The 25,430-nt window shown below is 46.9% G+C and overlaps 1 protein-coding gene across 1 annotated transcript in view; it reads left to right on the plus strand.

Annotated features, from left to right (window-relative positions):
• MKLN1 (muskelin 1) overlaps positions 1–25,430 on the plus strand; it is a gene marked incomplete at its 3' end in the record, with an annotated part of 58,512 nt that overhangs the window by 15,745 nt on the left and 17,337 nt on the right. Inside the window, exons 3-7 of the mRNA XM_083366574.1 lie at positions 2,362–2,504; positions 4,024–4,112; positions 15,654–15,763; positions 16,760–16,952; positions 24,987–25,064. Coding sequence (XP_083222700.1) covers positions 2,362–2,504; positions 4,024–4,112; positions 15,654–15,763; positions 16,760–16,952; positions 24,987–25,064 — 613 coding nt within the window. The remainder of the gene's footprint in view (positions 1–2,361; positions 2,505–4,023; positions 4,113–15,653; positions 15,764–16,759; positions 16,953–24,986; positions 25,065–25,430) is intronic.

The following is a 25,430-nucleotide window of genomic DNA, read 5'->3' on the forward strand; positions in this document are numbered from 1 at the left end:
CAACACACACACACATGTATTAATACAGTAGTCTCCAACACACAGCAATTACAGCAGGAAACAGAAGAGAGAGCACACATCTGCCGAGCCTTCCCTTTTATACAAGGCTCTTAAAAAGATACAGACCCTGCTTACTCTTAAAGGGACACAGACCCTGCTGAGTCATTCCCAACATTACATCATACATCAGCTGGTTAGCTTCGTGACAACCATGTGACTAACAACAGCAGTGATTCACTTAACTGTGGCAAGAAAGGTCGTAAAATGGGGCAAAACTCACTTAACCACTGTCTCACTTAGCAATAAAAATGTTTGGCTCGATGGTGGGCGAGGATTGCCTGTACAGGAAGCAATAATAAATGAATAATACAGGAAATAATAAACGTTGCTTTAGTTGGATAGCAGCTTTAAGTGACCAGGATTCCTTAGAGCAGGGGTCCACAACCTGTGGGCCGTGGCCCACTGGCGATTGGGCTGCATGAATGGCTGGCCAGTGTGTCCTGAGTGTCACGCAGGCGCTAGGCCTGTTCTCGGCATCATGCGGGCGCTAGTGCCACCCCCAACTTCGCGTGGGCGCTAGCCCCACACCCAGTGCTGCCCCCGTTTGTGTCCCCTGCGTGCACGCATCCCATGCCTCCCCCTTCCTTTCCCTCCGGGCCGCCAACCTAGAAAGGTTGGGGACCTCTGCCTTAGTGCAGAGGTCTCCAACCTTTTTGATTTGGCGGCCTGGAAAGGGAGTCAGGCACTGCTACGTGCGCGCACGCAAATGGGCTGCACGTGCGCACGTGCAACAATGAGCCCCGTGTGCACACACAGAAATGGGCTGCGTCTGAGTGCATGTGCACAAGCAAACGGCTGCACGTGAGCACATGCGCGCATGCAAATGGGGCTGTGCGGGCGTGAGTGCTGCAAACGGGGCGGCGCTAGTGCCAATGGGACACTCAGGGGCGGGGCAGCGCTAGCGCCGGTGGGATGCTCGGGGTGGCGCTAGCGCGAGTGTGTGTGAGTGCATGTGCCTTCACGCGGCCCGGTGGCCAAGTGGTAGTGGGCTGCGGCCCACAGATTGGGGACCCCTGCCTTAGAGGGAAAGGTCCATTGCCTTTCCCCCTTCTTTTGCTCCCCGGAATCTCACACTCCAGCATGGACAAATTCCAAACTGTTGGCAGAGGTGGTGCATTGAGGAAAAAGCCTCCCCGAACTTGAAATTTCAGCTAAAAATAACCAGCTAAGCAGTTGTGCTCCGCGCTTCCTCCATGCGTTTACCAGATGGCCTTTAATAGTTCCTCTTGGCAGAAGAAATGTCTCTACGCAATGGTTAGAAGTGTGATAATGAGGCATTGACATTGTCTTGAGAATACAGCGTTAAGCATTTTTTTTTCTGTCAGCTTAGAGCTTGGGAAACATCATGTAGCTTTGGAGCTTTGGCCCGGCGAGTCATTTTCAGACGCATTGTAACTGTCAAACTCCAGAGCGAGGGATTTCGTGGTGCTTTTTTTTTTTTTAATGGGACAGTCGTGGGATAATTTGGCTGCATGCTAAATAGGAGCACTGGTGGCTGAAGACAAAATGTCCCAAAGGTGTTTTTTCAGGAGGCAACTGAACTTTCTCGTTTATCTTTGAAGACTTCCTTGTTTTTCATCCAAGAAGCTTATTTAGCTGTTGGCTGGATGGTGGGGTTTGGAAGGATTTATACTCCTTGCAGACAGCTGGTCATTTGCATTCCTATAGAATAGAATTAGAATAGAATAGAATAGAATAGAATAGAATAGAATAGAATAGAATAGAATAGCGATAAGAATAGCGATAAGAATAGAATAGAATAGGATAACGATAAGAATAGAATAGAATAGGATAACGATAAGAATAGAATAGGATAGGATAGGATACAGAATAGAATAAAAATGGAATGGAATAGAATAGAAATTAGAATAGAATACAATAGAATAAAAATATGGAATGGAATGGAATAGAATAGAAAATATGAAATAGAATAGAATAGAATAGAATAGAATAGAATAGAATAGAAGAAATATGGAATGGAATAGAATAGAAAATATGAAATAAAATAGAATAGAATTGAAATTAGAATAGAAATTAGAATAGAATGCAATAGAATAGAAAATATGGAATGGAATGGCACAGAATAGAAAATATGAAATAGAATAGAATAGAATACAATAGAATAGAATATCTTTATTGCCATTGTATAACTCACAATGAAATTAAGTGCTAACCATTCAGTATGCTTTGCTGGTTTCATTTTAATGTTCTACTTACTTCAGAAGGTTTTGGGATTGATAACCTGACAGAGGTGAGGCCACAAGACCCACATCCCTCTTTTTCTCCTCTTCCTCCTTCTAGTATTTGATCTTGAAACTTGAAAGACCGGCCATAGTTCAGAGCATCACATTTGGAAAATACGAGAAGACGCACGTCTGTAATTTAAAAAAATTTAAAGTCTTTGGTGGAATGAATGAAGAAAACATGACCGATCTTTTATCAAGGTAGGGTTGTACTTTCCATGTCTTTGGTGCCCATCATAACAAAACTAAGAAGAACTGAAGTTCTGGTTTGATGTTTTAGCATGATAATAATAATCATCATCATCATCCTTTTTGCTCCTTTCTCTGTGGTTTATGTTTTCCTTTTTATATGCCCTAGTGCAGGGTTAGGCAACCTCGGCTCTTTTGTGACTGGTGGACTTCAACTCCCAGAATTCCTGAGCCAGCATGGCTCAGCTTGGAAACCTCTTCCTTTCCCCTCAGCATGGCTGGCTCAGGAATTCTGGGAGTTGAAGTCCACGAGTCATAAAGCGGCCTAGGCCAGGGGTAAGCAACCTTGGCTCTTTTATGACTGGTGGACTTCAACTCCCAGAATTCCTGAGCCAGCATGGCTCAGCATGGAAACCTCTTCCTTTCCCCTCAGCATGGCTGGCTCAGGAATTCTGGGAGTTGAAGTCCACTAGTCATAAAGCGGCCCAGGCCTAGGCCAGGGGTAAGCAACCTTGGCTCTTTTATGACTGGTGGACTTCAACTCCCAGAATTCCTGAGCCAGCATGGCTCAGCATGGAAACCTCTTCCTTTCCCCTCAGCATGGCTGGCTCAGGAATTCTGGGAGTTGAAGTCCACGAGTCATAAAAGGGTCAAGGTTGCCTACCCCTGGCCTAGTGAAACTAACACAGATAGTCCTTGATATACAACCTTTCCTTTAGTGATAGTCCAAAGTGAAAATGGGACTGCAAAAAGAGACCTAGGACCGTTGTAGTATCCCCCGTGGTCAGGTGAACAAAACTCAAACACTTGGCAACTGACTCGTAGTTATGACGGACGCCGTGTCCCGAGGTCACGCGATCGCCTTTTGGCAACCGTCTGACAAGCAACGTCAGTGAGGAAACCAGATTCATTTAAGAATCACCCTACTAACTCAACAACTGCAGTGATTCACGTAACAGTTGTGGCAAGAATGGTCATAAAATGGGGGCAGAACTCACTTAACAGATGTCCTGTTGAGCCCTGGAAATTTTGAGCTTCTGTTGTGTTCGTTAGTCAAGGACTGCCTGTGCCATGATAAATAGCAGGGAGCGTAAACCAAGATTTTCGCTGTCTTAGCTTTGTGAACATCCCAAGGTCGATGGTGGGATTTTGCAAAAGAGAAGCAAAATATTTCTATTCCCTTTAGGTTCTGTCTCGTGTTTTCAAAGTACTGTAGAACTATTTTAAATAGAGATTGAAAAAACAATGCTTCCGGACCGATTTTGATTAATCCACGTTCAAATGAAAACTTCAGCATCCAGATTGACTTTTTGATATATTGACTCTCCAAGCTGTTCAGAGCTGACTTTCTGACGTAAATGTAGGAAAATGATGTACAGCAGAGAAAGTGGCCTAGTCAGCATTATTGCTGATGGCCTTCTGGCCTCCCTAATGGCCTTTTATAGATGCCAGCTTATCATATATAAAACCTGTCTACTAATTCACTTCACTTTGAATAATCTTTCACGTTGTTTTTTTTCTCCCTTTACAGTGGCTTAAAGAATGACTATAACAAAGAAACATTTACTCTGAAGCATAAAATCGATGAGCAGATGTTCCCTTGTCGATTTATTAAGATAGGTAAATCTGTAATTCTCCTCTTGCTTTTTTTTTGACTAATGGCTCACTGTTTCTCAACCTTGCAACCAGTAGTGCTGAAGGCGCAGTTAAACTGATTGATTGCTACTCGTGCCTATCACAGGAATTCTCTCAACTAAATGGTTAGCACTATTTTGGCACTAGATAAGGGCGGTTGGACCCCGTTTGTGGCTACGTAGGGATTCTAGGCTGATCCCTGTTTTAACTCCGCCCCCAGGTTGTGCCGCCACATCCTCCTACGCTTGGCAGCTTTAAGATGTTGGTTTCTTCAAAGCTAGCTAGGGGAATGAATGACGGGAGTTGAAAGTCTGCCCATCTTAAAGCCACGAGGGGTTTGTGAGAAACACCGCTCTTGCTTGTCCTATTGTTGTGCTTCCTGCCGTTTTTAGAACTCGGCCCCTTTTCCGTCTTGACAGATTGCGGTGGGGCAATTTGGACTGGGAGCATCTGGCGGATTATTCCGGCGGAGAGATTGCGTGGTGATTCTGTTAGTGGCTTCCAGCATAAAAAGGAGCGATAGGAGTAAAGTTTGTGCTGCCTCATGTCCCTTGAGAAACTAGTGCCATATGGAGAGACAATTAGGTGTAGTGGTTAAGGTGCTGCCCTAAAAACCAGGAGATGGCAAGTTCTAGTCCTACTTTAGGCATGAAAACCGGCTGGGCGACTTTGGGCCAATCACCAGGAGATGGTGGGTTATAGTACCATCTTAAGACATGAAAGCCATCTGGGCGTCTTTGGGCCATTCACTAGGAAACTGTGAGTTCTAGTTCTGCCTTTCGCCTGAAAGCCATCTGGGTGACTTTGGGCCAATCCCAAGAGGACTGTGAGTTGTAGTCCTGCCTTTGGCACAAATGTTGTCTGGGTGACTTTGGGCCAACCCCCAGGAGATGGTGAGTTCTAGTCCTTCCTTAGGCATGAAAGCCATCTAGGCGACTTTGGGCCATTCACTAGGAAACTGTGAGTTCTAGTTCTGCCTTTGGCCTGAAAGCCATCTGGGTGACTTTGGGCTAGTAGATCTCTCTCAGCCCAGCTCACCTCACAGCGTTGTCGTTGTGGGTGATGAAGGAGAAATCTTCACCAGCGTCCAGTCCAAGCCGGGAATAAACAAAATGGAGACTGCTTTACAAAGAAGCTTGTAGTTTATTGAAGAGGAGAGCCAGACAGAAAGATGGCTCTGGAAAAAAAAACAACTGACCACATGTAGTAGGGAGTGGGGTTTTTATACCTTCTGGGGCTCTTGAGGTTGTTTCCTGTTCCTGTTTGAGGCCTTGTATTTCCTGTGTCATGTACTTTGACCTGAGTCTGAGTGTGCCACTTTGGCATTGGTTAATCCTATTATGTCTCCTGTCTTTAGAATTTGGGTGGGGGCATGTAGATTTTAAGGGTCTTTGTCTTCCTAATTTCTAGCTTCCTGACTCCAACCTTTCTGAATGGATTATTGAATTTGCATTTCTAAAAGCTGGCCTCTGCCTAGGGCAGGGGTAGGCAACCTTGGCTCTTTTATGACTGGTGGACTTCAACTCCCAGAATTCCTGAGCCAGCCATGCTGAGGGGAAAGGGAGAGGTTTCCACGCTGAGCCATGCTGGCTCAGGAATTCTGGGAGTTGAAGTCCACGAGTCATGAGGGGGCCATAGTTCCCCCATGCTGGCTCAGGAATTCTGGGAGTTGAAGTCCACCAGTCATAAAAGAGCCAAGGTTGCCTACCCTTGGCCTAGGGGCTTGGGCTTTTTTCTGGGGGCTGGCTTCTGTCCTTTTCTAAGATCTCCATTATTCCTTTGGGGAAATATATTCTGCCTTTTAAATATTTCCCAAAATATTTCTTTCTCTGGAGCGGGGCTGACTCCCCACATGGGAAAAATAGGAAGAGGAAGACATGTTACATATGTTTGCTGTCTTGAGCTACTTATACAACAATAAAGGTGGGATTAAAAATGAAATAAGTAATGTAAATTGAAGACTTGGGAAGGCCACACTTGGAATACCGCCTCCAGTTTTGGTCACCACGATGTGAAAAAGATGTTGAGAAAGAGTGCAGAGAAGAGCAACAGAGATGATCAGGGGACTGGAGGCTAAAATATATAAAGAACAGTTGCTGGAATTGGGTTTGTCTAGTTTAATGAAGAGAAGGACGAGGGGGGACATGATAGCAGTCTTCCAATATCTCAGGGGCTGCCCCAAAGAAGAGGGACTCAAGCTGTTCTCCAAAGCCCCTGAAGGCAGGACAAGAAGCAACGGATAGAAACTCGTCAAGCAGAGAAGCAACCTGGAACTAAGGAGAAACTTCCTGACAGTTAGAACAATTAACCAGTGGAACGACCTGCCTCCAGAAGCGGTGAACGCTCCAACACTGGAGGTTTTTAAGAAGACATTTCAAAGGGATGCGGTGGCTCAGTGGGTTAGGATGCTGAGCTTGTCGATCAGAAGGTCGGCAGTTTGGCGGGTCGAATCCCGAGTGCCGCGTAACAGAGTGAGCGCCTGTTACTCGTCCCAGCTTCTGCCAACCTAGCAGTTCAAAAGCACGTAAAAATGCAAGTAGAAAAATAGGAACCACTACGGTGGGAAGGTAACTGGGAAGGTAACAGCGTTCCGTGCGCCGGCCACATGACCACGGAGATGTCCTCGGACAAGCGCTGGCTCTTCGGCTTTGAAACGGAGATGAGCACCGGCCCCTAGAGTCGGAAACGACTAGCACGCATGTGTGGGGGAACCTTTACCTTTACTTTTTATCAGTTAGATATTCACTGGAGAATTCAGCATCTCTGGCTTCTTTTAATTCCTCCTCAAGAGCAGACAGTCTTGCTGCTAGATAAAAAATAATTAATAGAGACATCGAAGAGACAGAAATGCTTTTTGTTCATTCCTTACAGAACTGTGTTTGTTTGTCCTCAGTGTCTTGGAATTTTGGTGCTCTGACATGCAGAATAAAGATATTTATAAGATAAAAGTCTTCCTGTTACAAGCTAATAGAAAGCGATTAATGGAAAGACTTTTATCTATTTGTTTGTTATGGTTAAGGCACCAGGCTAGAAACCAGGAGACTGTGAATTCTAGTCCTGCCTTAGACATGAAAGCCAGCTGGGTGACTTTGGGCCAGTCACCAGGAGACGGTGAGTTCTAGTTCCACCTTAGATATGAAAGCCAGCAAGGTGTGACTTTGGGCCAATCACCAGGAGATGGTGAGTTCTAGTCCTACCTTAGATATGAAAGCAAGGTGTGACTTTGGGCCAGTCACCAGGAGACGGTGAGTTCTAGTTCCACCTTAGATATGAAAGCCAGCAAGGTGTGACTTTGGGCCAATCACCAGGAGACAGTGAGTTCTAGTTCCACCTTAGATATGAAAGCCAGCTGGGTGACTTTGAGCCAATCACCAGGAAACCGTGAGTTCTAATTCTGCCTTGGTCCTCTTTTGCTAACTGTTTCCCATGGGTTGAGTCCAGTGGTGGGATTCAGCCCGTTCGCACCACTTTGGCAGAACCGTTAACTAATGTTTTGTTGCCCGGGCGCAGAATGGACTTCCGGAAGCGGCATCCACACAGAGAACCGGTTGTTCACGTATTTGAATCCCACCACTGGATCCCCCTTCGGTGGTCAGAGAAGCTGTCAATCATTTACCCCAGGGAAGAAACTTATCACAGCTCAGATGTGGGGGTTTTTTGCGTTTTGAACCTGGTTGCTCCAATTGGAGGCTTTTTTTTAAAACCTCCTTTGTGTTCTTTGCTCTATGAAATTGAGGTGGCTGCAAAGGGCGGCCGTGGCTGTGGATAGATTTTTAGCTACTGTCGAGGCTGGTCATATAAGCTAAGATATTTATGTATTTTGTTTACCTTTTTTTCTGTAATGGGGTAATAAGTTAATTGCGGGTCAGAATGCTGCAGTAGCTAGAGTTGTACTATCCCTATCTTTAAGCTTTTTTGTGTGTGTTTTATTTTAGCCAGGGGTTTCTGCTCGATTGCAGATGGAGGCTTCACTCCCTTCTCTTTGCACGCTGATTATTGGGACCCGAACTGCATCGGTGTTTAGCCGTATTTATTGACTTTTTTTTGCTAGCTAAGCAAGAAGTCTTTATTAAAGAGTTTTACAAAAAAAGATTTTACAATACATCCCCAAACCCCACCCACCCCAAACCAACCCCCTTCCCCCCCCCACTTCCCAGAGCTGAATACAGGGTTATAATAATCGTATTCTAACTAAAGATTATCCATAATATAAAATTAACCAAATTCATAATGTGCTTTAACTCCCCTTTAATATAGATACATACAAAGTACTAACACTAAAATTAATAACAATATCCCTCTAAAATCTACTCGTAAGCTAAATGGAACTTTTTAGTCCCATATTTATTCTGAATATAATCTATCCATCTCCTCCAAACTGAAATATATCTTTCCTGTGAATGATCCTTCAAATAAGCAGAAATCTTAGACATTTCTGCAAGATTCGAAACTTTAAACACCCATTTTTCTATAGTAGGCAAACTATCCTTCTTCCAGTATTGTCCCACCAGTAACCGTGCTGCTGTGTTATCAAATCCATATTTATTGACTTTTTTCTTTCTTATCAGCTGCAAATATTGCGGTGGCACCCCTAGGCATTTCGGGAACTATAGGAGCCGCCCTAAAGATCAACGTAGAATTTAGAATAGAATAAAGCTGGAAGGGACCTTGGAGGTCTTCTAATCCATCCCCCTGCTCAAGCAGGAGGACCTCTACCATCTCAGACCAGTGACCGTTTAGTGTCTTCTTAAAAACCTCCGGTGATGGAGCGTCCACCATTTCTGGTGGCAAGCTGTTCCACTGGTTAATTGTCCTCAGTGTCAGGTACTTTCTCCTTAAATCCAGGTTGCTTCTCTCTTTGATCAGTTTCCAGCGATTGTTTCTCATCCTGCCCTCTGGCCCTCTGGAGAATAGTTTCACCCCCTCTTCTTTGTGGCAGCCCCTCAAATACTAGAACGCTGCTATCGTGTCTCCCCCATTTCTCTTTTCCTTTAGACTAACCAAACCCAAACCCACATCAACAAAAATCTCCACGTTGTGCTGGCGTTTGTCCTTGCGGGTGCTTCATGTGACCCCTGCGCACTCTAGAGCAGCATTTTTCAACCTCAGCAGCTTTTAAGACGTGCTGGACTTCGACGTGCAGAATTCCCCAGCCCGGCAGCTGAAAGCCACGCATCTTAAAAGTTGCTGAGGTTGAGAATCCCCGCCCCAGAACATTTGAAGATTTTAGGGGGGGGGGAAACAGAACAAAAAAACCCCCTTTGTAACGATAGGCAGTTCCTGTTTTCCGTTTCAAGAGAAGCTGGCCCGCTTGACTGACCTTCGTATCACTTATCCCTTAATATGTTCCGGAGCAGCGGTCCCCAACTTTTCCAGCCTGGCGGTCTTCCAGCCTGGCACAAGGAGGGGAAGGCGCGTACGCGCCAGGCGCACGCACACGCATGCACAGATCCATTTGGGTCAGTGGTGGGTCCTCGTGCCCTCCACTCACGCCAATGGAGATTGGCGCGTGAGTGGAGTCTACTTGCACTTGTGCGCCAAGCTCCGCTCGCACGAGCAGAGAGGGCTTGTGCGCCAAGCGGCGTTCGCGCAAGCAGAGCTTTACGTGCGCGCACTTGCCCATCTCTCCGGCCCTGTTTTGAACAGGCTGCGGCCCGGGGGTTGAGGACCCCTGCTCTGGAGAAAACTTAATGTTGAAACACGGGTGAGTGTGTTTCAAACAACCTCGGGGCTTATTTGCAGCCTTTAGAAGCTGCTTCAGCAATTGGTTGCATCTCCTGCATTGTCCCCTCTGAATGGGTTTCTTCTAGGAGATCTGTTGAGGATCTGTCTGCCTGCCTGCCTCCATTTCCATCATCATGTCTGTCTGTCTGTCTTTGTCCATCCATCCATCCATCCAGTGTATTATCTAATCTGTCTACCCATCTTCATTCATCCATCCATTACCTATCTACTCTCTTGTCCATCCATCCATCATATCTGTCATCCATTACCTATCTGTTCTATTGGCCATCCATCCATCCATCCATCCATCCATCCATCCATCCATCCATCTAGTATGTTATCTAATCTATCTGTCTATCATCTTCTCTATCTACTCTCTTATCTATTTGTCTTTCCATCCATCCATCCATGCATGCATCCAGTGTATTGTCTAATCTATCTTTCTGTCTATCCATCTTATCTATTTACTTTCTTATCTATTTGTCTGTCCGTCCGTCCATCCATCCATCCATCCATCCATCCATCCATCCATCCATCCATCCATCCATCCAGTGTATTGTCTAATCTATCTGTCTATCCATCTTATCTGTCTAATCCAGGGGTGTAAAACTGCCGGCCCGCGGGCCGGATGCGTCATGCTGAAAGCGCGCCCACCCCATTGCCGGCAATGGAAAAAAAGTCGCAATACGTCACAACATGTCACGTGACGTTGCAAGTTAGACACCCCTGATCTAATCTGTCCGTCCGTCCATCCATCCATCCATCCATCCATCCATCCATCCATCCATCCATCCATCCATCCAGTGTATTATCTGATCTCTCTCTCTCTCTATCTTCTGTCTACTCTCTTTATCCCTCTGTCTGTCTGTCCATCCATCCATCCAGTGCAGGGGTGTCAAACTCAATTTCATTGAGGGCCGCATCAGCATTGCGGTTGCCCTCAAGGGGCCGGGTGGGTATGGCCAGGGTGGGCGTGGCCTACAGGGTGGGCATGGCCAATTCTACATCATTGGCATCAAGGGTGCCTATGGGGCCCTGGGCAGGAGTGGAACAGATCTGAGGGTCTCTGGCAGAAGGAGGGTCTCTGGGCCAGGGCCAAGGCAGTGGGGGCCATTCCCTCACTGTTTCCAGGATGGCTTCGTGGGCCACATGAAACCACTTTGCGGGCCGGATCCGGCCCCCGGGCCTTGTGTTTGACATGTCTGATCCAGTGTATTATCTGATCTAGCTCCTATCCATCTTCTCTGTCTACTCTCTTTATCCCTCTGTCTCTGTCCATCCATCCATCCAGTGTATTATCTGATCTAGCTCCTATCCATCTTCTCTGTCTACTCTCTTTATCCCTCTGTCTGTCTGTCCATCCATCCAGTGTATTATCTGATCTAGCTCCTATCCATCTTCTCTGTCTATCCCTCTGTCTGTCCGTCCATCCATCCATCCAGTGTATTATCTAATCGTGTCTATCCATCTTATCTATCTAATCTATTTGTCCGTCTGTCCGTCCATCCATCCATCCATCCATCCATCCATCCATCCATCCATCCATCCATCCAAAGGCTGCCCGTCTTAAAGCAAATCTGTGCTGCTCACAGCAACCATAACAATTTAAGAGAACTGGGCAACCACCTTTATCGGGAAGAAACAGAAAGGCTGGTGTGGGCTAGCAGGTCCACTGCTAAAGTCCTAACCTGGAGCTGGATGAGATTCCGCGACAAAGATAAATCTCCCTAACAGACAGCTCCTTGACCTCTGCTATTTATTGCTGACCTTAAGAGTATCTTCAAGCAGACACTTAAATATATCCTAAGCTTCAGTTTTCGGTCAGCTATGACTGCCCAGTTCCAAACTGGGCACTAGGTCAAAATTAAGCGTGGCCGGTGGCCCTTCCCTTTAACCCGCAAGCCCAATGCTTCATTCGCAGCGATCAAAGGGACGGTGTCAGGAACGCCATCGCTCCTCTATAAAATCACTGTCCACTGCCTTCGCAACCGATTTGCGCAACATGGCATTGGAACTTTCCGCGTGCGTGATGGCTCCCCTTATTTCAGATTTGTACCGCCTGAGAAGCACAGCCTTTTTATAAGCGGTGGCATCATTTGAAATGCTATTGGCATTCATTAGGCTTTATTTCTGTTTGAAGTGCTCGGGCATCTGCTGTGAGGTGCTTTGTGCTTGGTTGCTAAAGGGCAAGCGACATCAGACGCCTTTGAAATAACAAAACTTTGCACTAATGGAAGGCATTTTAATTTCCTGGCAAAGCTGGCGTTTGTTGTTAGAAAGTGCTCGATTTTAATTGGCGCTTTGTTCTAGGAAGTCGGGGTGTTTGCAGGCTGTTCTCCTCTCTTCCTGATCTTAACAATTCTTGCGGGAGGGAGATTAACTGCAGGATGCTTAAGGAGCTGGGTTGGTTGTCCAGAATTGGCCCAAAGGTGCTTTTCCAAAGGCAGCTGAACTGAGGAAGCTTCCTAGATGAGTAGCAAAATGTGCTTAGGGGGGAAACAAAACCCAGTTGCCTTTGGAAAAAGCACCTTCGGGACCAACGTGACCTGGATGAATGAGAATCCCCGTAGACATCTTTCCAGGATTGGGGTGATACTGGAAATGTCCGTGGTTTGGATGACGGAATGGCGTACGTTGAATATAAACTTCTAATGTGGAGTGATGTTGATTGAAGAGGTGATTTTTTTATCGTATTTCGAAAAGGTGGTTTTAATGACTCCTGCAAAGCTGGAGTGTCCTTGGTGCTCTCTGAGTTTGGTGGTTTGTTTGCAGATGTTAATATCAACAGTGCTAGATGGATGTGGGGTGTGCTCTTGTTTTTCTATGCTAGTTATATACAACATCACCGTCTCGTTTGGAAGCATCCCTGCTTCAGACAGGAAGGCGGTGCAGAGAGTGGTGAGGACGGCCGAAAAGATCATTGGCAGTTCCCTCCCTCCCTCCCATCCAGGACATAGCACAGAAGCGTTGTTTGAGCAGGGTCCGTAAGATTATCTGGGACGCTACACACCCTCTTCACGACCTGTTTTCCTTGTTCCCTTCTGGGAGGAGGGGGCTCCGTGGTATCCGAAGCACAACATCCAGATTCAGTTTCATTCCATACAGCATTGACCTTGTGAACTGTCAGGCTTCCTCCTTCCGTTATATGTTCAAGATGGACAGTGAATAATATTTTATTGTTATGTATATGTAGGGATGTGGGTCTATACATATGTTGTATATCATATGTTTTAGGTCTGTGTCATGTATGTGTTTTTCACTTTGAGAGTGGGCAACTAAATTTTATTTTTGATGTGTGCCGTTGTGCCCACGGTAAAAAATGACAATAAAGATTGTCTGCCTGCCTGCCTGCCTGCCTATCTATCTATCTATCTATCTATCTATCTATCTATCTATCTATCTAGCTAGCTAGCTAGCTATCTCTATCTATCTATCTATCTATCTATCTATCTATCTATCTATCTATCTATCTATCTCTATCTATCTATTTATCTATCTATCTATCTATCTATCTATCTATCTATCTCTATCTATCTATCTATCTATCTATCTATTTATCTATCTATCTATCTCTATCTATCTATCTATCTATCTATCTATCTATCTATCTATCTATCTATCTATCTATCTATCTTAACCAAAACTCATAGAAGATATGAGTTCAAAGAGACAGTTCACATGAGCTAGTCTCCAGTCTTTTTCATAGTAAAAAGATAAAAGGTTTCTCTCTCGGTCAGGTCTGACTGACTCTAGGGTGGGGTGCTTATCTCCGTTTCATGGCCAGCATTGTCCGAAGACATTTTCCGTGGTCAGCGTGGCTGCTGTATGCCAAACACACATGGAATGCTGTTACCTCTTCCCACCGAAGTGGTACCTATTTATCTACTTGCATTTGCTTGCTTTTGAACAGCTAGGTGGAGTTGGAGCTGGAGCGAGGAACGGGAGCTCACCCCATTGTGCAAGGCTCAGGTCTCGAACCATAGCTGTCAGCTCTCCATAGTAGAAGTCCATTAAGCCTTCCTGGACACGAGGTTTTCCTTTTGAAAACCTCCCACTCTGAGAAATCCATCACTGATCTAAGCCAGGGGTAGGCAACCTTGGCTCTTTTATGACTGGTGGACTTCAACTCCCAGAATTCCTGAGCCAGCCATGCTGAGGGGAACGGGAGAGGTTTCCATAGGAGCCATGCTGGCTCAGGAATTCTGGGAGTTGAAGTCCACGAGTCATAAAAGAACCAAGGTTGCCTACTCTTGGCCTAGGCCTAGGCCGCTTTATGACTGGTGGACTTCAACTCCCAGAATTCCTGAGCAAGCCATGCTGAGGGGAACGGGAGAGGTTTCCATAGGAGCCATGCTGGCTCAGGAATTCTGGGAGTTGAAGTCCACGAGTCATAAAAGAACCAAGGTTGCCTACTCTTGGCCTAGGCCTAGGCCGCTTTATGACTGGTGGACTTCAACTCCCAGAATTCCTGAGCAAGCCATGCTGAGGGGAACGGGAGAGGTTTCCATAGGAGCCATGCTGGCTCAGGAATTCTGGGAGTTGAAGTCCACGAGTCATAAAAGAACCAAGGTTGCCTACTCTTGGCCTAGGCCTAGGCCGCTTTATGACTGGTGGACTTCAACTCCCAGAATTCCTGAGCCAGCCATACTGAGGGGAAAGGGAGAGGTTTCCATAGGAGCCATGCTGGCTCAGGAATTCTGGGAGTTGAAGTCCACCAGTCATAAAAGAGCCAAGGTTGCCTACCCCTGGCCTAGGCAGTTGAGGGACATGTAGATTCGGATAATGTATTGAGGGCGAAGGGTTAGGGATGAGGTTAGACTAACTAATGGATCAGAGCAGAGCCATATGTGAGCAGATAGACATATTTGTCCTCTGTGCCGCCTTCTTTTGCCTCCTGACAATAGTTTTCTTTTTCTCCCAGTCTTCAGGGAAGAGACAGGTAGCTCTTAGAAAAGATTGGAACGGTGTCTTACCTGAGCGTTTTGAAAGTCAGCTGTCCCCTGTTGAGACAGGTGAACCACAAACAAAACTTGGCGGCCGGCCTTTGAGATTCTCAAAGAACATTGAACATAGAATAATAGAGTTAGAAGGGAGGAGAAGAAGACTAGAATAGAGCTGGAAGGGACCTTGGAGGTCTTCTAGTCCAGCCCCCTTCTCGACCAGGAGACCCTATACCATTTCAGACAAAAGGCTGTCCCGTCTCTTTTTAAAAGCCTCCAGTGGTGGAGCACCCGCATCTTCTGAAGGCCAGCTGTTCCCTTGGTTGATTGCTCTCACGGTCGGGAAAATTTCTCCTTAGTTCTAGGTTGCTTCTCTCCTTGGTTATTTTCCATCTATCGTTTCGCTAAACGTCGATGGAGATTCTCAGTCATCCCAAAAAAGCCTCTTTGGGATATCTGTTATTTCTTGTCCTCTTTGGAGAATAGGTTGACCCCCTATCTTTTGCGGCAGCCCCTCAGATATTGGAAAACACGGCTGTCACGTCACCCCCTACTCCTTCTTTTCACTAGACTAGACGAACCCAGTTCCCACAACCATTCTTCGTAGGTTTTAGCCTCCGTTCCCCTAACCATCTTTATTGCTCTTCTAAAAGACCCTGCTGGATTTGGAATCTTCTTCCCAGAATGAGAAATTGCAATAGGAAAGGCTAGAAAGACAACAAGTTCTATTATTCCGCTAAGCACATCCTCAAACAGCTGCTACTTTGTCCTGTGTTCTTGAACGAGCTGGAGCTGTGAACTTGCCTAGGAGGAAACATGGAGAGATTCGTATTTCAATTTCTTTGTCCTTCTTTTTTTCCAGTTCCACTCCTGTCCTGGGGTCCCAGCTTCAATTTTAGCATCTGGTACGTTGAACTCAACGGTATTGATGATCCAGATGTGGTACAGCCTTGTCTCAATTGGTACAGCAAGGTAGGATTCTATTCTGTGCATGAAAGAGCTCCAGCTAGGTGGATGTTTTGTGTACGTGTGTGTTTGTGTGTGTCTGTGTGTGTGTGTGTCTGTGTGTGTGTGTGTGTGTGTGTGTGTGTGTGTGTGTGAGAGAGAGAGAGAGAGAGAGAGAGAGAGAGAGAGATTTTGCTGTGTGATTTGCAAAACTTGAGTTTGAAACCCCAGCTGCCCCTGACTCTTTTAAGGTTATACAGGGTCATCCTCGACTTAATAACCATTCATTTAGCGTCCGTTTGAAGTTATAGTGGGACTGAAAAAAAATACCAAAGATGTTTTTCCCGAAAGGCAACTGGACTTTTTTGTTTTTTGTTTCCTTTTTCCTTTAAAATGTTCTTGTCAGAGCACGCACAGTCTTATTGCGCTGAGGTAACCCAGGAGTAAATGCAGTAAACAATGGTTTGTAATTAAATGATGGTTTATATTACACTCTATCTACAAATATAGACTAGGAACAAAATACATACACGTGGTGAAACAGCAAACTCCAGTACACAGCAGCTACAGCAATCAAACGGACTAGAGAGAAAAAGTCTCCAGCAAAAGACTTCCCTTTTATACTCAGACTCTTAAAGGGATACACACACCTGCCAAGTCATTTCAAATATTGCATCATCCACATTACATTACATACAGCTTATGTAAAAAGCTGTTTAGCTGTTAAATCATTATCCTGACAGTTCTGCTTCTCATCCAAAAAAACAATTTCAGAACTGAAGTCCAGTACTATGGGATGGTACAGATTAGTGCTATGGCTATTGCTAACGATACAGTGCCTAGATCAGCCATACCTCAAAAGATTCACTATGAGGATAACATTGAACGAACCCATATATGCTGCTCTGTTAAGCCTCTCCTTCCAAGGATCTTGATTTTCCTGTCCCCTAGGCCTGGGTGCGCAAGGATACCAACAGGATGCTCAACTGTGCAGCTCTCATACGTTTTCTTGTGTTCCAGTAGTACCGTGAACAGGAAGCCATTCGCCTCTGTTTGAAGCACTTTCGCCAGCACAACTACACGGAGGCGTTCGAGTCCCTGCAGAAGAAAACCAAGATCGCCCTGGAACACCCCATGCTGACGGACCTTCACGAGAAACTGGTCTTGAAGGGAGACTTCAACGCGTGCGAAGAGTTAATAGAAAAAGCTGTCAATGGTAAGTTCGCCAAGGGTTGGGTCAGAACTGCCATCCTGCGCTCCAGCTTTCCTTCACTAGATGCCAGCCTGCCATAAACTATGGGGTGGGGGGGGGGAGAAGGCGCTGGGGAAGGGGGAAACAAAACCAACCCATCGTGCTGTCCTGAGACACAGGCGCACCATCCCAAGGCGGAATGGGACAACTTGCCGCAGCCAACTTGGCACGGCCAATTCACCGCGGCCAACTCGCCACGTGACAACTGGCTGCGGGACAATTCAACAATTCAATTTAATTATTTAAAATCATTTAAAAATGATTTTAATTTTTGTCATTCGCCTTTTATTTTGTCCCTCCTTTGGCACCCTTTCTTTAATGAGTCTATTAGACTGTTTCTTCGATATGAGTGTAACTCTTGTCCTGCGATTTGTCCTGAAGCGAGTTGACCGCGGTGAGTTGACCGCGGTGAGTTGGCCGCAGTGAGTTGACCACGGTGAGGTGGCTGCAGTGAGTTGACCATGGTGAGTTGACCGCAGCGAGTTGGCCATGGTGAGTTGACAATAATGAGTTGGCTGCAGTGAGTTGGCCATGGTGAGATGGTTGTGGTGAGTTGACTACAGTGAGTTGGCTGCAGTGAGTTGGCTGCGGTGAGTTGACCGCGGCGAGTTGGCCATGGTCAGTTGACCGTGGCGAGTTGGCCACGGTGAGTTGACCATGATGAGTTGGCTGCAGTGAGTTGGCCATGGTGAGATGGTCGTGGTGAGTTGACTACAGTGAGTTGGCTGCAGTGAGTTGACCATGGTGAGTTGGCCGTGGTGAGTTGACCATGGTGAGTTGGCCACGGTGAGTTGACCATGATGAGTTGGCTGCAGTGAGTTGGCCATGGTGAGATGGTCGTGGTGAGTTGACTACAGTGAGTTGACCACGGCGAGTTGGCCATGGTCAGTTGGCCGTGGCGAGTTGGCTGCTGTGAGTTGACCATGGTGAGTTGGCCGCGGTGAGTTGGCCATGGTGAGATGGTCGTGGTGAGTTGACCAGGTGAGTTGGTCGTGGTAAGTTCGCATGACGAGTTGTCATAGGCCCATCCCAACGCCACGGGCTTAGGAATGGAATATACTGTAAAGGCTCACCATTTAACCCAGCTTTCCAGGGCTAGTTACCAAAACAACTTCTTTGGATGTGACAAGCGGGAGACAACGGTGGTGGAACAAAAAAAGGGGAAAATTAACCGGGCCACCTTTAGGTGCAAAACCTCAGTTCTGGCTTTGCTTTACTGTAGCTACTTGGCTTTTCGTAAAAGTAATCTTTTTGCACAAATGGAGTCGAGAGTTTTTGGTTTTTTCCCCTGGAAGACCAAGTTGGGGCAGGGCTTGACAGGTTGAGAGGAAGGCGAGAGGAATTTCTGACGGTCTAGTTAGGGAGCTGGTGAATTCGTGGGGCTTTTTTTTTTTTAAGCTTCAAATATGTCGGGAATGTTATGATCCTGTAGAGCTAATTCTGGGAATTGCAACCTCAGGGCATCTGGTGGGGTGAGGCTGTTGCGGAAGGCTTCTGCGAAGGATTTCTAGCCTGCGATTTGTGTTGTGTCATAACTGCTGGCTTCCTTCTAACTCTTGGCGTTGCGATTGTTTTCCTCACTGTGGGTGGCTGACAAGTCCAAACAGAGTGGAAAGCTTTGTGTTTATTTTGCATTAGCTTCTCCGATTGCTAGGGCCGGCTGCGCTGTCATTTTCGTCACGTGAAAAATACGTCCGTGTGTGCAATGTGTATGCAGTCCTCAGCTTCCGATCCCGAGGGAGGCCAAAATTTCCATTGCTAAGCAAGACAGTTGTTCAGGTGAATTTTGCCACCGTTTTTGCCCCCCCCCCCCGTTGTTCAGTGAATCGTTGCAGTTCTTAAGTTAGTAACCCGGTTGTTAAGTTTGTCTGGATTCCCCGTTGACTTTGCTGGTCAGAAGGCTGCAAAAGGGAATCGTGTGACCCCCGGGACAAGGCGACCGTTGTACATACGAACCGCTGGCCAAAACGTCTGAATTTCGATCAGCCGACCTTGGGGATGCTGCAGCGGCCGTAAGGGTGAAAAACGGTTATAAGTCATCGCTTTCTTTCGGTGCCGTTGTAACTTTGAACGTTCACTACGTGAATTGTCGTAAGTCGAGGACCGCCTGCAGTCTGATGACTTTTGATGTCCTGGCTTCAGTCGGTAGCTTCTGAAGCTGTGTTTGCTGCGGTTGCTAAGTGATTTCAAAACAACTGGCTGCGGAGGTGACCCACGGAGTTAAGAGTGGTTTATTAGAGGAAATAGCTATTTTCAGAAACATTTACCATGTTTCCCCGAAAATAAGACCCAGTCTTATAATTTTTTTTTGCCTCCAAAAGAGGCACTGGGTCTCCTTTTTGGGGGGCATCTTACCTTAAGACAACCATAGCCAGGCCTCCCTCACAGTGGTGGGATTCAAATATGTGAACAACTGGTTCTCGGTATGGGTGCCGCTTCCGGAGGTCCATTGTGGGCATGGGCAACAAAAAATTAGCTACCGGTTCTGCCGAACTGGTGCAAATGGGCTAAATCCCACCACACCCTGACACCTGTCGCGCCGTCGCTTGACTTCTTCAGCAGCCACTTCCGGCTGAACGCCATGTGGCGCCTTGCGCCGTTGCTGCTCTAAGGGGTGTGGGGGGGTGAAATTACCCCACGTGCCCCGCACCTGCTTACCTTACCGGTAGGACCGCTACAGCCAGGTCCCCTCGCACACGGAGGTTGCACAGCGCTTCGGGCTGTTGCCGTCGCTCGTGGCAGGACGCCGTATAGCGCTTTGGGCCGTTTCCGCCGCTCATGGTGTGAAGCCGAGCAGCTCTTTGGGCCGTTGCTGTTGCTCGTGGCAGGACGCTGCATGGCGTGGGCGACAGCAATGGCCTGAAGTGCTGCACAACTTCCTACCGCGAACGACGGCACTGGCGTGGGAGGCCTGAATGCGGCAGTCCTGCTGGTAAGGTAAGCGGTTGCGGGGTGCGTGGGGCAGCTTCACACCCCTGCCCCCAAATTAGGGCTTACTTTTAGGGGTGGGCTTATATTAGGCCCACCCCTGAAAGTCAAGCTGGGGCTTACTTTCGGGAAAACACGGCACCATGAGACATTTAGCCGTTTTTCTCCAGGATGGATGACTGGGAGAAAGTTGAGGCCACTCCATTCTCCAAAACCTGGAACCGCTTCCTGGAACTCATAGTGACGAAACATAAAGTGTTTCCGCACCTCCAGATATCGTACCGTACAGGTTCTGTGCGTGGACACTTTGTGTCTTTGTGCCCCCTTCATGGTGTGGGCAGGACAGAAGAATGCATGTTTCGTGTGTCGTCAATTTGTCTCTCAGCTTTAGTCTCTGACCTTTCAAAGAACGGCCAGTCTTTTAGGAGGGAGGGACTTGCAGGCCAAGGCACTCTCGGGGGTCTTCTGCAACACAATATTAATAGTGGTTGTAGGAAAGAAAGCGAATAGACGCTTCCCAGGGTACAGTCATAGTAGCCCGCAGCCGCCTAATGGATAGCGCAAGCAACTGAGAAGGGACCCTCCTTAAGTTTTCAGGCTACAAAGGTGAGGGCAGGAGAGTTTTACGTTCAGAGTTGCACGATTGTTAATACAGGTAGTCCTCAGCTTATCCATCCAATGTTACAACGGCACTGAAAAAAGTGACTTAACAACTGTTTCTCACACAACCGTCACACCATCCCGGTGTTCCTGCAATCCAAATTTGGATGCCAGGCCACTAACGTTATATTTATGATGGTTGCAGCGTTCTGGGGTCCCGTGATCCCTTTTTGCAGCCTTCCGACAATTCACGTATCAATGGTGTTAACTAACATCACAGTGGCGGCGATTCACTTAGCCGCCGTGGCAGGAAAGGTGATCAAATGGGGCAAAGTTGACTTAACAAATGTTTCGCTTTGCAACAGAAACGGGCTCAATTGTGGTCATGAACTGAGGACTACCTGTATAGCTTTAGAGTAAAAAGTAGAATTCATTAATCTGGCCACGTTTCCTAGTCTGATATGCCAGGCGAGGCTGACATCCCGAGAAAATCAGTGCTCACAAATCAATGTACAGCAGGGGTCCCCAATCTATGGGCTGTGGCCCGGTACCGGGCGGCGGGCTCTTGGCCAGTGGGCCACAGAAATGGCTGGCCAGGGTACGCATGCATGGGCGTGCATTTCCCCCCACTCGTGCTAAGGCCCACGGCTATATTTGCACATGCGCGCAGGCGCGAACAGGAACACTAGCGCAGGGGGCGTGCGTACCCCATTTGTGCATGCATGAACCAACTGCTAGTCCAATGTGCATGCACAAATGGGCCGCTAGTGCGATGTGTGTTTGTGTGGGGCATTTGTGCATGACTGAACGGGCGCTAGCTGCCACTGGGCTGTGCGACCATGTATGCGCATGGTACCAGCGCATGCTGCATGCACAAACACAGCCGCTAGTACTGCGCCAGTGGGCGTGGCCCCATTTTCGCGCGCGCACCCGCACACAGTAATTTGGAAGCTGCTGTGCCCTCCAGACCGCGAGCCCGGAAAGGTTGGAGAACTCTGATGTACAGTCTCTCCATCCTGAGGCCAATCCAGTTGAGATGCTACTGTCATGGTTCCGACAGATGAAACTCTTCAAAGGACCTTCAAGGCATTGTTTACCTTAAAGAATCTTTATTCGAGAAGCATAGCATTGGCGCGTACATAGGCGAAGCCAAAATCTTGACTTCTCCTTCCCTGAGCACAGAGTATCAAAGCACAATTCCCTCCTCCAGTTAACAGTCATAAATCACATTCCCCAATCAGTTTGAAATGCGGGCTTCCCCTCCAGCTCTCCAGCCTGCCAATTCTTAATCATCTTTTATTTCAGTAACCTTGGTTCTCACACTAGGTGCAGTATTGTTATGTCTAGCTAAACTCTCATGCACGTTCTTCCCCCCCCCAGCATCATTTAACTCTAATTCTAAGAGTAAAACATAAGAAGAAAATGGTTGCCTCTCAATCTGTTTCAAAGCAAAAACATCCGATGCTAGCAGCGTTGACAGCTACCTTCCTTATTTCTAGATCCTGCCCACCTCTCTCGGTCGTAAGTGGCGAGGGGCTAATTTTCACCACATAATCCTTTTTTCCTCTTCCAAGCAACGGATGTGGGAAAAAAGAGAGACATCCGAGTGATGAATCTCTTTGGGCTTTTACAAAAGAGATCTGTCAGCATGACTCCGCAGAAAGATCCGATCTTAACCGCTGATGCTTTCCTGGAAACCCAAATGGGTTTCCATTCCTTTGCAGATTTTTTTTTCTTTTCTCTTAAGGGGAAAAAGTGTCCGTGTTCGAATTCATTTGCTTACATTTTTTTTCCCCCAGGCCAATCCACTCTTTGGTGGGCACATCTCTGCTGGCTGTTTTCCCCTTAACTTCGTTGATATGCATGTCTGGTTTTTAATTTTTAATTTTTGGACTCTGTTACGATTTTCTATCCCTGCTGTGTCTCCCCAGCACGATGAACTCAAATTGCTGGGCAGAAGAAACGTGCTATAAATACAGGGAGCCCTCGACTTACAAACGGTTCATTTAGTAACTGTTCGAAATTATTAAAATGGCCTTGGTGGAGCAGTGGGCTGATGCCTCCTTAAGTAACACCAGCTGCCTGCAATCAGTGCAGGTTCGAGTCCCACCAGGCTCAAGGTTGACTCAGCCTTCCATCCTTCCGAGGTAGGTAAAATGAGGACCCAGATTGTTGGGGGCAATTAAGCTGACTTTGCAATAATGCCGCTTGGGGGTGTGTGAAAGCCCTAATAAGCAGGCATATACATAGAATGAAGGCTACTGCTAAGCTTGTAAAGCCGCCCTGAGTCTTCGGAGAAGGGCGGGATATAAATAGAATTAAAATAATAATAAAAAATTATGACGGCACAGAAATTTTTTTTTGACTCGTGACTATTTTTCGTGCTTAATCACCATTGCTGCATCTGTGTGGTCAGGTGATCAAAATTCAGACGCTTGGCAACTGGTTCATATTTATGATGGTTGCAGTGCCCCAGTGTGTGTGTGTGTGTGTGTGTGTGTGTGTGTGTGTGTGTGTGTGTGTGATGTAATCCTCTTTTGTGACCTTCTGACAAAGTCAACTGGGGAAGCCGGGTTCATTTAACAACCGTTGTTACCCACTTAACCAGTGCAGTGGATCACGTGATCCCGGAACACTGCAACTGTCATAAATGTGAACCAGTTTCCAAGCATCCGAGGGTAAATCAGGTGACCCTGGAGATGTGCCAACGGTCGTAAGTGTGAAAAACGGTCATAAGTCACTTTTTCCAGTGCCGCAGTAACGCTCACTAAAGGAAGTGTTTTAAGTCGTAGGTTTGGTTGATTGAAACGTGTCCTCTTTCTGCTTGTTAGGCTGCTCTGCTTTTTTCTCTGTCTTATTTCTGGGCTCTGAGATTTATTACTCGAGGCAGAGTAATTCCACAGAAAAGCGGGAAGAAAAGGCTGTAGTCCTCTTGTTTTTGTCTCGTTTGGCAGGTGGGAAATTGGGAATAAATCCTATTAAATTGCTTTAGAGTTTCCTTAGCCACTGGAAGCAAGGAGTTTTATTGGGGGTGTTCCAGATTCCTCTCCTCCTTCCTTAAATCTTACAATACCTATAGAAGGGAGATTTAAGTGGAAGATGGTTAAGGATCTGGGTTTGTTTTCCAAGATGGAAAGACGTCCATGTTTTGGATAGTGGAGTGGTGTATGTTGAATATAAACGTCTATCACGGATTGATGTTGATGGAAGACGTGGTCCGTACCATATTTCAAAAATGTGATTTTAGGGAATTCTCCAAAGCTGTGGGGTCCTTGGTGGTTTAGGAGCTTGGTGGTTTTCTTGGAGACATTTCATTACCAAACTAGGTAACATCATCAGTGCTAGAAGGGAGTGGGGTATGTGGAGAGGAGGAGGAGGAGGAGGAGAATGACTGTGGCTCCTTGATACGCGCTGAGCTTGGTGGTTTTGTTGCAGACCTTTCTTTACCAAACTAGGTAATTGTTGTGATTCCTCGCCAGCCCGTGGATCCGGCAGCTAGGTCCGAGTAATCAGAGGAGGAGGAGGAGGAGGGGCCTGGAGTGACATCAGAGTCAGAGGAAGGCTCTGAGGAGCTCCGAGACTCACAGTCGGACGAGGAGCCTGGCCCCTCTACTCGCGCTCAGGCTGAGACACGGCTGTGCTGGGAGCCTGAGTTGGACAGTGATGAAGCACAGCTGGGACAAATCCCAGATGCACGAAAGCGCCGGCAAGAGAAGCGAGCAGGATAGAGGAATGCAGTGGGGCGGCTCCAAGGGCAAAGGAGAAGGCATGAGGAAGCCACGCCTTGGCTGCATTATAAAAGGGAAGGTGTGGGAGGTGCTGGTTGCCGAGGGCAACCGTTCGTGTTGAGGATGGAGTTTCTGTGGACTGTGTTTGTTTGCCTTGGACATTGACTCGGGTCTGTGAGAATAAACGGGGTTGTTTTTTTCTTGCGGTTCCTGCCTGCTTGATTGGAAGAGGGGTTTCCTCCTTGTGAGCAAAACAAGGACTCACGTAGGCTGGGACAGAACAGTAACATCAACTGTGCTAGCACATCCTGTCACTGATGATGTTACCTAGTTCGGTAATGAAACGTCTGCTAGAAAACCACCAAGCTCAGAGCTAGGAATATTGTCTTCTGTCGGAGTCTTACACTTCCCAGGAAATCTGCCTATGCAGACTTTTATGTCAGTCGTCTCTGGGACCCATTTCTTTAATCCCCTTATCTTTTTCCCCCCCACGTAGCGGATACCAGGATTTTTTTCCTACTTTACTGGGTAAGCTCTGTCTCTTAAAACTATACACAACTATGTTCGTTTTTTAAAAAATTTAATAACAGCCTCCCTCACTTGCCTTTTCCTCAGATTCTCCATCTTAATTCTGTACGATGTGACTGTGCCCGTTAACCACTTGTTTTTCCCGCCGTTTCACGGTGATTTCTGCGGTGGGAGGAACGTGGCCGCTGACTCTTTTCTTTTCCTTTTCAAACAGATGGCTTGTTCAACCAGTACATCAGTCAACAGGAGTACAAACCACGATGGGGTCAGATAATTCCCAAAAGCACCAAAGGTACCGTATTGAAACCTAGTTTGTGGCGAGCTATTTCTGAGGATCTTGTTTGACGCGAAAGGTCGTGCTCCGGCCGCAGGGATATTTTTATTCATTTTATTTAGAAAGTTTAGATTGCCGCCTGCTCACACCTGTTGCAGGCGGTCCTTGATTTACAACACTCATTGAGCCCAAAATTTCCGTGCCTAAGCGAGAGAGGTGCTGTGAGCGTTGCCCCATTTCATGAACTTTCTTCCACAGTTGTTAACTGAATCACGGCAGGTGTTAAGTTGTAAAGTGAATTTGGCTTCCCCGTCGACTTTGCTTGTCGGAAGGTCACATAAGGGGATCACGTGACCCTGGGACACTGCAACCGTCACAAGTATG

Source organism: Vipera ursinii (assembly GCF_947247035.1).
Source record: "Vipera ursinii genome assembly, chromosome: 6".
NCBI lineage: Eukaryota > Metazoa > Chordata > Lepidosauria > Squamata > Viperidae > Vipera > Vipera ursinii.